The following is a 13,613-nucleotide window of genomic DNA, read 5'->3' on the forward strand; positions in this document are numbered from 1 at the left end:
TTGAAAATTGTTGCACTAATTAGATTTAGTATTTAAATTATTGTAAGTGGATTGCGCGAAGCAGTTTGTATTTGTGTTTTGACTATACACTTGCTAAATAAGCGCGATTTACCACGTTGGTTTCTCACAAAGTCGACAGTGATTCGATAAGCAGTCGAACGACGCGCGCTCACCGAAACTCTTCGTCGTGATTGAAATTTCGTAAAAAAATAACAAAGTTCAAACGAAACAGCAATAAAAACAATCAATTTGTAATTTATCGTAACGATAGATATTAAAAATATTTTTATTGATTCAATATTGCATACCACTCTCATGGCTTCGACAAAAATAGACTTAAAAGTTGTTTGAATGCTGTTAAATTTTTACAGATCACACAGGTGTAATAATATTTTTACATTAATTAGAATATGAAGATACAGGTATAATATGTAACGGATAAAATTATTTAATTTGTTCGATAATGTTGATCCTAATGAATTATAATAATTTGTTATTGTATACAGATTAAAAATAATTATTTTGTTTGGCTAAGCTTAATATATATTCATTTACACATGGTTTGTGCAAACTCTACTTTTTACAACATTGCAGCATCATTAATAAGCGGAGGGCCTAGAATATACAAAAAAGACGCAAATTCTATTGCATCGAATAATGAAATTACGAACGATAATATTATCAATTCCGTAAGTTTTCGTTTTTTTGTTAACAAAAATAATCTAATAAATTCAGTATAAATTAGATGGATAATGATTTTTATATAAAATATTAATTAAATGGTATGTGTTTGTATATTTAAAATGGGAAAACTTAAAATACAATAACGTAAATTTATTAAAATAATACATATATTTTTCTTTAAAAAACCAATAATTTTTTATTACTAAATGCGAAGAATTTTTTATTTACAATAATAATGATTTTTACCAAAAATTTTAATTACTTTACACATATTATAATATCATCGTCATTTTTATTCTAAATAAATTTCATCTAATTATATACAATAACAAAAACAAAATTATTTTTTATAATTGTTTTAATATTGCTCAAGCACTTAATGCTATTTATTTTGAAAACATTTAAATTTTGTATTTGAGTTTTCTGAGAAATAGTTGAGTAGTACTTTTTAAAAATAAAAAATATTTGATATTAATGATTAATACTCATGATTATATTTAGTTCAAAATTGAAAAATCGAATTACCAAATATATTAGGTATCGGTTAACTTTATATTTATGTATAGACATTTATAAATATTTATGACATATTCAATAAAATTAATATAAATGATAATGCACGTTTAAGAATGATCCAACCAGATCTAATAAAGCGCTGCTTTAAACATAATTAATTTTATTAATAATTAATATTAAAATTTGTTTAATTCCAAAGATTATATGAAACAGTATATTACAGAAGAAAAAAATCATTCCATTAATGGTATAACGGGATATTAGATATGGTTATCTATGGATTAATATAAGGTCTATCGGTAATTCTCAAGTTCATAAAAAATAATTAATTTTATTTTTCATTCAAAAGAAATTATAAATGTAAAATTATCGTTGCTTACATTATTTTATAATTGTTATTGCTTTGTTGCTTAATGTTAACTAATAATCTCTGCCATAATCGTCTCTATCTATGATTATTTTTAAAATACGATTTTAAAAACACTCTATGAAGAAAGCAGTATATGGCAAATTTTTTAATAAAATAATATTTAGACGTAGTAAACTTTTTTAAATTTAATCCCATAATTCATAATATTGATCGATTTGTATTATACAAATAAAAAAGTATTTTATTTACAACAGTTATATGGCATTTTATAATTAAAACCAAAGAATATGTCGAATAAAAAATTTACACAATATGTAAGGGGGATGATTGTTCACGATGATTGTTCAGTTTTTTCTCCAATGATTGCTTTAAATCGGGAGAAAAAAAATCTAAGGAGACGTAAAATAATGAAAATCGATTCATTTGTATTGATAAAGCCGTCTTTTATAAGCAGTTTTAAAGTCCAATGACCCTATTATATACAATGTAAAATTATATAGAATTTACTAGAATGAATATTAAATACTGTAGTATTCTTATAAGTTATAAAGTATTTAAAAATTCATCAAATGATTTTCAAATCATTACATGTATTTTTATAAAATTAATGATTTTTCCTCGTAAGACGAGTTAAAAATTTATAATGATATATTAGAGACAATTAGTTTTTTAAGTTTGCCATTATGTAATACTTTTTTTCATGTATGAATGCACTAAATGTTAGCAGTGAATATTAAGTTGCTCAAAGATTATGTGCACAAAATTCTAATTAAATTAAGAAACGAAGAAGATATTGTATAAAAGAAACGAGAAATATATGTGCAATAATGTTTGTTGATAATTATGTATTCGATTTAAATATAAATATATTCTTTTTAGTATTAATCTTATGGTATGTAAGTTTCATGAAAATCTTTAAAAAATATAGTGGCTTTCAAGATGGTTTGATGCTTATAGATTTATAAAATGATGTAACACCCATATGCTTTAATTAATATATGATATATGAATATAAATATAATAAATTAAATTTTGCATTAAATTTTAGGCTGCGATGATAAATCAAGAAAATTATCCTTCGGAAACCCACATTATTACAACAGAAGATGGATACATTTTAACAATATTTCGCATACCGGGAGCATTAGGCTCTATTCCTGTATTTTTACAGCATGGACTTTTAGAAAGCTCGTCAGGTTGGCTGATTGCTGGTAAAAACAAAGCCCTCGGTAACTATTTACATCGTTCAAAGTATTTTTACATCATAAATTAGAATCTAAGAGAGTCTAATTCTCTGCCTTAAAAATTTAAAAGATATTATAATAAAGTTTACCTAACTAATGTCGTGAAACGTCTCATGTTTATTAAACAAGTGTAGTGACTTCAGTGAAATGATTTCGCTAAATCAAGATATTACATCCTGTGCAAAATGTCTTTGTAGAATTCTTACTTTTAGCATTGCAGTTTTTATTAAGTAATTTCATGAATTCATAAGTGAAATGCGCAATAAGTTTAAATATTGATTGTCATATTTGTCTTTGGATTATGAAAATTCAAAGATATATATATATATATATATATATATATATATATAGAAATAAAATATTTACACTTGACTAAATTCACATAAAAACTTTATATAAATATATTTCGGTAATAATGTTTAATTACTAAAAGCTGACTAACAATATTGTTTAGTAATAATATATGTAATTTCAATTACTTATGGGCTTTCCTTCTATTAGTTCTTCACAATATTCTCTAATAATAGCCTGTGGTTACAATCAATATTCAATATAATATTTTTATAGATGTATTATATTTTCATATAATTTAATAAAAAATAATCATTTTATTAAGGTACAGTACGGCTTTCTTAGACGATTAACACATATTAATTAATAAATACCTTTTGATTATGAAAGAGCTTAAAAAAAAAAAAAAAAAAATTTACTAAATTAATAGTAATCATAGCTGTAAATCATACAATGTAAAATTGTCGATTATACATAATTATTTCTAATAAAAATTTACTTACCATCGATATAATGAAGAACCACACTACCAACAGCATCGAGTCACCCCAGTATTAAAGTTTTTACTTATCTTAATTCTTTCATTTATCCAATGATCCATGAACTAGTAACGGATTTGATTAATTTATTACATTCATATTTTGACAATTTTTTTTTCCTACTAGCTGCTCTAAATTAATACAATATTTCTAAAAAATTAAAGATAATAATAATCACATAAAATTTTTACACAGAATTAAAATTTTATTATACTACATATATTATCGAATTATCAATTTGATTAAACGTACTAAAGGCAAAGTAGTGTTGTTTATTTTAAATGAGAACTTTATGTCAATTAAACAATTTGTAGAAAAATCTAGTGTTTTAATCATTGATTTTAACAGATTCCAAAGATAATAAGGGTCATATTACGCATTTACAACAAATAATATATCATATAATTTTAGTTTAATTTCAGTAAGATAGTTAATTAAAATAACATAAATTTCTTTATTTTATGATAATTTACAAGTTCATATTTGTATGAAAATTTGACTTTGTACTCTCTATTCTATTTTATTAAGAATGCAACATTAAAATACTTAATTATATGTAATATACAAAAAGTATAGTACTTAGTTGACAATATAAAAATAAAGATAAATATATAGGAATTTAAATGCAAAATAAGCATTAATGTATAGATGTATTCTTTTTGTAAACATGTATACTTGAAACTATAGCCCATTCAAAAAAATGAGCAGGGGTGAGATTTTCAACAAATAATCAATATAAATATGTTTACTTATTGAAATAAAAATATTTGTATGTTAATATATTCATTAATGATTTTAGCTTATATTTTATCGGATAATGGATATGATGTCTGGTTAGGAAATGCCCGTGGTAATACTTTCTCAAGAAAACATCAAACGTTATCTACTTCTGATCCACGATTCTGGAATTTTAGGTAAAATTACATATAAATAATATGCAAATTAAAAGAATGAAATGCTACAATAGAACTTTCTTCTTTCCTTCAGAGTATTTTATACTAAAGTCAGAAAATCTGCTCCAGCAAACAAAAATTTACTTATATACGACAAAATCTCAATACTAATGTTAATAATTTCACTTCTACTAAATTATTTATAATTTATAATTTATGGATTATAAATAATAATTTTAAAAAGTGAGCCAATGGCTATAATGTAATTTTCCTGATAAAATATGATTCATTCAGAAATTCTATTTCATGCTTGAACACTAATATTCTTTGTATATTTTAAATACATACGTGTCTATCACTCACATGACTTAAGATTGTGTGAGGTATTTAGGGAATGACTTGACCGAATTTATTTCTTTGAATCTCAATGTATTGTGAAAATCAAGGCTATCCAAATGCTAAAGAATATTGCTTATATCATTCTAAAAATATTTCCATAAATTTTAAATTACTAATATTCTGCCAATCTGATTGATTCTCGTCATCTCTCTCTCTCTCTCTCTCTCTCTCTCTCTCTCTCGCTTGTTCATAAAAACTAAGATCGAAGGATGTAATGGAATAAAATAAAAAATCGAAGCTTGAAACAAGGTCAAATCTTTTATTAAAATTACATTAAATAATATATGAATTTAAAAGTACACCAACTTTTCAAGCAAAGTTACAAAGAACTTTAAGGAAAAATTATTTACATCGATTTTAATGTTCATATCCTTTGTGTGGCTTTGTTCTAACAAAAAATATTAGTAAAAGTGAGACACTGATAATATAATAAAATTGGTATCTATTAAATTTAAATAAACAAAATAAGTTTTTACGAAGATTTTTGAAATAACAATAATAATAAGTTAATATGGTTTAAGTACTTAAAATAAAAATGAAAATAATAATGTATAAGAAATCAGGAGCATAACCAACTATATATTCAATTTTGTTTATACGGATATATATATATATATATATATATATATATATATATATATATATATAAATAAAAATAAAAGCAAATAAAAAAAAAAGTCAAAATACAATATTGAAATATCGGAATTAATAATTATATTTTGGATATTTGATAAAACGAAATTTTTAAATTAATAAATTTAATAAGTTATAATGATATTTAAGTTAATTCAGATAAAAACTAAACATTAAAATTAAAAAAAAAGTTAAATATCAGATTAACAATACTGGAATCAATTTAATATTTCGTTTGGAAAAATCAATGAAATTTTGAATTTTTTTCGGATATTATGATCTTCGCAATATATGAATAAATAAATAAATATATATAAATATATATATATATATAACTATCCACATACTTTTTATGTATTTTAAACCCTCGTATATAAAGAATATTATTTTGAAAAAATTAATAATTTTATAAAAAAATATTTAATATTTGAAATTTACAGAAATATTTATAATGGAAAAAACTACGATTTTTTAAAACTGTGCATTATTTAGTGTTAATTATTATTACTGAAGAGAACTTATTGTTAAATGTTAATTTTTGTCACAATTCACATTTATTTTCATACTAATAAATTTATATTTATATACATATAAATGAAAAAAAAAGTGTCTTTAAATGCTCCTTTTTACTATTGATATGTAATTTGTTGCAAATTTCGTATATATAAAGAAGATTCTTTTACATGTCTAAGATGGAGAATTAGTGACTTTGAAAATTAGAAGATTAATTTATATGTATATTTCCATTTATATTTTCTATTTACAAATAAATTTGTATTTCCAAATAAATTTATATTTACAAATGAAAATCATAATTTCTTTGTTTCCAGTTGGCAAGAATTAGGTTTATATGATCTTCCAGCTATTATAACTTACATATCAGAATTAAAAAATGACAGCTTATTTTGTGTGGGCCATTCAATGGCTGCGACAACATTTTCCGTTATGGCTATAGAAAGGCCAGAAGTTGCTAAGAATATTAAGGCAATGATTACCTTAGCTCCTGCTACTTATTTACATCACATCAAGGGGCCAGTAAAATTGCTATCATTTTTTTGGAGAGAACTTCAAGTACGAATTTTTACTTAATATATTCAATTTTATGACAAGATTTTTCGTTATTTCTTTATATTGGCTAAAGATATTTATTACTATGTTAATATAACAATAAATAGCAGTTGTATGGAGAACATCTTAAAATAATATTTAATAGATCATTTCGATTCTTAAACTTACATCTATACAATAATATCAAGTATTTTAATCTTCAATTATCTTCTATAGAATATGATTGACTGTTTATCTAAAGAAATATTCTTTTCATAATACTATATTGGTTACCAACATGATACCTAATATGTATTTAAATCAGTACTAAATAGAACATGTAAATCAGTTTCAACTGAAAGGATTTGAGAGGTTTTATATTTAAATAAAATACCTTTGAATTCGTAAAAATATTTATGACCTCGAGTACAAAATATAACAATAATACGTTTTTAAAACATATTGCTAAACTATGCCTAGCAAAGTAATCTTCATTTAAAATTATAACGATATAGCATTAAATTAATTTTGAAATTGTTATATTAAGATAGAATTATCGTCTGAGAATCAAAAGTCAATATATATATTTTCTTCCTTTTAAGCGAATATCAAATGCCCTGGGTATATACGAAGTTTTTCCACGAAATATTTTTGTTGATAATTTCGCACAATATATTTGTAAAAAACAAATTTTGCGAAATATTTTTTGTAGCAATTCGTTATTTTTAATTGCTGGATACAATCCAGAACAACTTGATTATGTAAGTATTTCTTATATTATGCTCGAATGTTCGATTAATCATTTTTTTATTTGAACAATACATTGAATTTCTTTTGAGCTTTTGTGTATTTATTTTAGTCCCTTTTGTCAAAAATTTGGAGTGACTTTCCATCTGGTACGTCAATGAAATTATTTATTCATTGGCTACAACAGATGACTGTCAATAAATTGCGTAAGTTTGATTATGGATCACGACTTAATTTAGAAGTTTACAATAACTCTCGGCCACCCAGTTATGATCTTTCAAAAATTCAAGTGCCAGTTGCAGTATTTTGGTCAGAAAATGATTGGTTAGTGGATAAGAAAGTACGTTAAACCATTCAAATAATTGCCTTTTTATATTCAAATAAAACTTATTACTAAAAATAATTCTATTCTATTGTAGGATGTACAATATTTTTATAACCAAATACCTATAAAATTAGGAAATTATAACATCAAACATAGTAAGTTCAATCATTTTGACTTTTTATGGGCAGTGGATGCCCCAGAACTTGTTTATTATAAAATTCTCCAAGTGATGGCTGATTACAAAAATCAAATTATTAAATAAAATGTGAAATAAATTTTGTTACGATTCTATATATATATATATATATTTCATTTCACGTTCAATATATCTGTTTTTATAATCCCACTTTATAGCGACTAAATATTAAAAATATTGAAGTAAAATATTAAAATACTGAAGCGAGTTCAATTTTATGAAGTAATTAATAGATTACGTAAGTACTATTCAAGTAACTAAATATTATTTGTTGTAGTATAAGATTTCGATAGAATGTAACTTTGAAAATTTATATTATTTTTCGTAATATCAATAATTAAACATTGTTTCGTATAACATAATATTAATAATTTAAATATTACATTATACATTATAATAATGATGATAAATATAATATAACAATTATATAAATTATCAAAATAAATAAATATAAGTAGATAAAGTGTATACAATGAATACAGATGGTATATGAAGAATAATACTTTTTTGAAAAATATTTTATATATTATTTAATAAATTTATTTAAAAATTTTTAATAATAATTCTTATAAACGAAAAAAATTTGACAGATAAATTCTTCAAAGATTCTGTATAACACATAACATATATAATAGTGCATTTATATTAAAAAAAAAACAACAGACGATTACATTATTATTATTATTATTATTTGTAAAATAATACGTTTTGTAAAAAATGATTTTATATTACAGTAGGTATTGTATACGTGAAATGATTCTAAAATTAGCTAAGCGAATAAAGGTTTTTGTAAAAATTATTAAAAATTAATTCCATTCGTAGTAGTTAACGTAAACCATTTCCCTAAGATTACATTTACAACAAAAAATATTACTTATTTCAAAATAATATAATCTAAAATTAAAAATTAACTCATGATTAATTATTTTTTATTTTAATGTTAATTAAAAAAAAATCCTCACTTTCCGTTCAATTGTGGATATTCGATTAATAAATGAACATTTAATGATACTTATATAAGTTAAGTCCAATGTTAAGTATTCAAACATTTACATTAAACAGATCTTTAATAATGATCTCTTTGTTATATTGTGTGATTTACATGATCAGTGTATAGCAAAATTAAGAATACATTTTTTATACTATGAATTTTTATTTATTTTTATTTTTGAAAAAATTATTACTTATATTTAATTAAAATTATTTAAGATATCATGGATTAAATATTTATTATTGATTTCGCTAAATTCATTTCTCATAATAAGATACTGCATCTTGAAGATATTAAATTATAAATATATTTTTATAATGGAAACTACATGAGTAAACATTTATTCTACAATTTACAATAATGTTCTCTCTATTATCTGACTGCAATAACATTAACGGTACAATTAATTGATTTAAAGATAAGCTTTTATATTTCTGTTAAACAGAAAATATTTTATAAAAATATTAATTACATAAATAATTGTGATACGATGCGCGTAATATGAAAAAAGTAAGAATACATTTTCTAATAACATTGTTGTTCTTTTTATTTCTTATCGATAGATAGTAATGACTAACACTTTGATTAGCATATTCAATATTTAATTTAAACCAATAATAGTAATAATTTTCTTATTTGTTCACATTTTTAGATGCTTATTTTTCTGCTCTTAATAATATTATGGCATTTTCAAAAGATCCATATAAGATGAACGATCTATAAAAGATTAATGAAAGAAAGGTTTATGATAATAATAGTGCATTATAATAATTTTTGGTTTGTTATATTCGAATACATAAAACAAAAAACAAAATAAAAAAAAACTATAGAACAAAAAATAAATGAAAAACTTTAAGTTATAATTGTATTAATTATTTAATACTTATAAGAATATTAAAATATTAACACACAAATTTCTTTTTAAAAATATTGTATTAATATTTTGTATAAATTTCTTTTTCTGTATTTTTTAAAAGATTTAAAAAAAAAATTTATTTCAAAATATTGAATGGAAATATTAATTATGAAAGTACCTGTTGAAAATATACATGTCTGAATTTCGATTTATGAATTGTAAATTTTCTTATAACAAATTTGCAACTCAGAAATATAAATTTCGTTGCCATTCACATCTGTTATTGTGTATTAATATTGGACTTTGATATTTTTTTTATTATTAGAATTTTGAGTCTTTTAAAATAAAAAAAATCATTTTAGTCAATTAGTGTATGAATAAATTAAGTGTCGAATTAATCAAATGAATAATACTCATCGTTATTTTTTATTTTTTCATCGAGGAAAAAATTTAAATTAAAATCCAACAGGAATATTAATTTTTCAATAAATTAACACGATGATAATTCTGTAAATTATTTCCTAGTGGTCTATATATATTAAACTTTTTTTTTTTCCTTTTAATATTAAGAATATTAATTTAATATTAATATTTGAATATTATTTTAATTTATATTTGTATTAGTTCGCTCTAATAGTATATGATATAATTCGTGGAATATCATTATTTTGCGCTTGGAATTGTAGTAATTAAAAAATAAAAGAGTTAACTCTATTAAAATTAGCTTTATAAGTTTCAGTCTGTCATTTATCGTACATTTATCCATAAAAAGATAGAATTGTTTTCAATGCCTTAACAACTTAAACATAATTTTTGCGCGAACATGCGACAATTGTTCATTGAAAAAACCGAAAGAAAGCGAGCATTAATAAATATTACTTTCAAATGATTAAGCCTCTTGTAATATTATCTATAATATGCTTCATAGACTTTATTATTATAACTGAATATAAGTAAAATATAAAATTTACCTATCATAAACGTCCAATTGTGCATTGGACGAAAAAAGAGTTGAACGATTAGTCGCTGTCGACGGAAATTCGCGGGACTACGAAAAATCTTATGGTAACAGTAGTGTTTAGTGATAAGTGGGCATTGTCTTACCGACTGAGGCAGGTCGGTATTAATCGAATTTCCATATTCGTGAATTCTCGTGTGGGAGCGCTGTAGAGTTTTCTTTATGTCGTTGTCCGTAAATGTTTTTCTCTCGTGTTTACACGAGAGCTGTCGCGTTTGAAAATTGCCTTTTCTTAATACACGCCTGATTGTACGTTCAGTTATTTTTATAATTATTTAATTTAGCTAGATATTACTGGTAAGCTTTTTATTAGCGTTGTATTAAATATTGTGCCCAATGAAATGTAATGTAGGATTGGTTTAGGACGATTATTAATGAGTGCTTAAAACGTCTTACTTAATACATTTAATAATTCCTATGGAGAATATAATAATAATCCATCAATGATTCGTAGTTGTGATGTAAAGTGAGACTTTTAGCTAAAGAGCATTTCCTATGACTACATTCGATGGAAATGATTCACTTGATAACAAATTCCAAAAACAACACATTTTCTTGATGAAAAACATACGAAAAAGCATTAACATGATTGAAAAGAGAAGATTTTAAAGCACGGCTTTTCAATCATTTTAAATAACATTGTTGTTGCATTTATTTTATAACAATTGAAAATAATCCATTGAAAAATATCAGGCTATAAACAATTATTTACAATTACGAGCAAATGTATATTATTGGATTGTATCGAATGGTATGGTATTTCTTTAATCGTAGAGATTGTAAATATAATGTTAACTATTTATCGTTAAAGCTGCTCTTTACTTAATAAATATGTGAACAATTTGTAAATTGATTGTAACGCCTTTTCCTTGCATAAATATTTTTATTGTATACTTATTTCATATTCCTCACCTTCGCATAATGTTGCGCAGATCAAATGAAGCATGACATTTCCACATTAAAATGCTATAAAATTGTAAATGTAAAATCACATTATTATTATCTTGAATGTACATATATATGGAATCATCACTTCACGATAAAATAATGATAGCCAATAATGACGACAAATTCTATATCGTTATGTTTTAGATTTGATTCGGACACATTGTATAAATATTGAATAAAAATGCTGATAATACAAAATATAAGATGAATTTGTTTGAAAATATTTCGAACGTGGCTTTCATTTATTAACAAAATAGCAAATCAAATCACCAAAGTGAAATGAATAGCTCCTTTATATATATATATATATATATATATATATATATATATATATATATATATATATATATATATATATATACACACACTCCTCACGCCCTGCTTTCTCATTCCTGTCCGCCCATACACTTTGCACAAATTTGTAGTGAGATATCGGGTATAATAGGGGAGTGTCAATTTTTCCGAAAACCCGTCGTCTTTGCAGTAATACACGAGCAATAACTTCGTGCTCGCTGCCGATTAATATTCCCGGACTATTTATTTTCAATTTTCCACCTACGCTATAATCTGCCATCCAACATTTATTAGATTTTATAAGCCTACATCAAAGATGAGGGGCTACGTTGTTTGTTGTAACGAACAATATTTAAAGCTTTTCACTGATTTATCACAATGGTAGATCCATCGAATTAAACTTGATCGGTACTTGAGAAAATATTCGTTATTTGTAAGTAGCGCACTCTCGCCCAATCTTGCAATCGTCATTTCACATTCGATGCCCCCAAAAGTCTCTCGTATAGGCAAATACGAGGGACTATAGTTAAAAATTCGATTAGGCGCGATAAGAAAGGTTTTTAGGAAAGAAAATTATTCGATGAAAGATACCTACAGCCTCCCACTTGTTCATCATTACAATGAGGCATGGTAAGTGTGGTCTTCCCGTTGGTCAATGGATTTCAATTTGTATTTTAGAGCTAGAGGAATGGCCAGGAGTGGAGGAACAAGCACGCAGGCAGTGACAAAACAGGGCGAGAGATTCTCCAGAGACCTCGAATTTTAAAGTCCAAGACCAAGTGCTCGGTTCTCTTGGTATCCCGTCGTTTGACGGTTCGCGGAGGTCAGTCTCTGTCGTCGACACTGTCGTCGAAGCTGTCGTCGAAGCTGTCGTTGAAGCTTTCGTCGGTCTCGCGCGTCGCGGCGCCCCTGCGCAATGTCGGCCTTGGCGTCCCTCGCGGCGTCCACGTCAGCGTCGCGACGGAGGCTGCGCCGACGTTAGTGAGGTTGTCGTGCCCGGCGGCGCGCCTACACGGGAGCAACAGCGACTGCACGCATGTCCGAGGAGCGGCCGATGGTGGCTTGGCAAGGAGGGTGGAGACGGAGGAGGAGGACAACGACGACAACGACGACGACGACGACGACGACGACGACGACGACGACGACGACGAGAGCGACGAGGATCGCCTGCTAATTTCCGGTATCGCTTTTTAAAACTTTATGAGTCCGATTGGTCCGCACACCTGGGTCGATATTTCCGGCCGCGCGTGCCGACGGGTATTCGGAGAACGAGGATGTCGATGATTGCTCGCGACTACGCTGGGATACGTCGGACGTTGCCTCCTTGCCGGATGCCTAGGCTCGTCCACTTTTTGTCCCTAGCCATGGAAGATCGTTGCTGATATAAAAAAATTCATGCCAAGGGATAGCGGACATCTGTGCTTATTTGCCCAGCGGTTGTTGATTGAGTGACGGCACTCCAAGGGTGATAATACTGCGATACCTGGAAACCCAGGTAAGTTGATTTTTTTTTTTTTTTTTTTTTTTTTTTTTTTTTTTTAGAGATCTGGGACTTTGCAATGGAACGTTTGACTTCCTTGCCGCTGTCTCTAATAAAAATGCCAATGAAAGTTGACACAATA

At 25.7% G+C, this 13,613-nt stretch overlaps 1 protein-coding gene across 1 annotated transcript; it reads left to right on the plus strand.

Moving 5' to 3' along the window:
• Positions 1 to 508: 508 nt before the first annotated feature.
• On the plus strand, positions 509 to 7,950 carry LOC105363548 (lipase 3-like). The gene is made up of 7 exons (XM_011501279.1): positions 509 to 689; positions 2,619 to 2,799; positions 4,444 to 4,558; positions 6,400 to 6,640; positions 7,219 to 7,377; positions 7,476 to 7,703; positions 7,783 to 7,950. The coding sequence occupies exons 1-7, from the start codon at positions 558 to 560 to the stop codon at positions 7,948 to 7,950; spliced, it is 1,224 nt and encodes a 407-aa protein (XP_011499581.1). The 5' UTR covers positions 509 to 557.
• The last annotated feature ends 5,663 nt before the right edge of the window (positions 7,951 to 13,613 follow it).

The sequence above is a fragment of the Ceratosolen solmsi genome, unplaced genomic scaffold (assembly GCF_000503995.2).
Source record: "Ceratosolen solmsi marchali unplaced genomic scaffold, CerSol_1.0 scaffold57, whole genome shotgun sequence".
Taxonomy (NCBI): domain Eukaryota; kingdom Metazoa; phylum Arthropoda; class Insecta; order Hymenoptera; family Agaonidae; genus Ceratosolen; species Ceratosolen solmsi.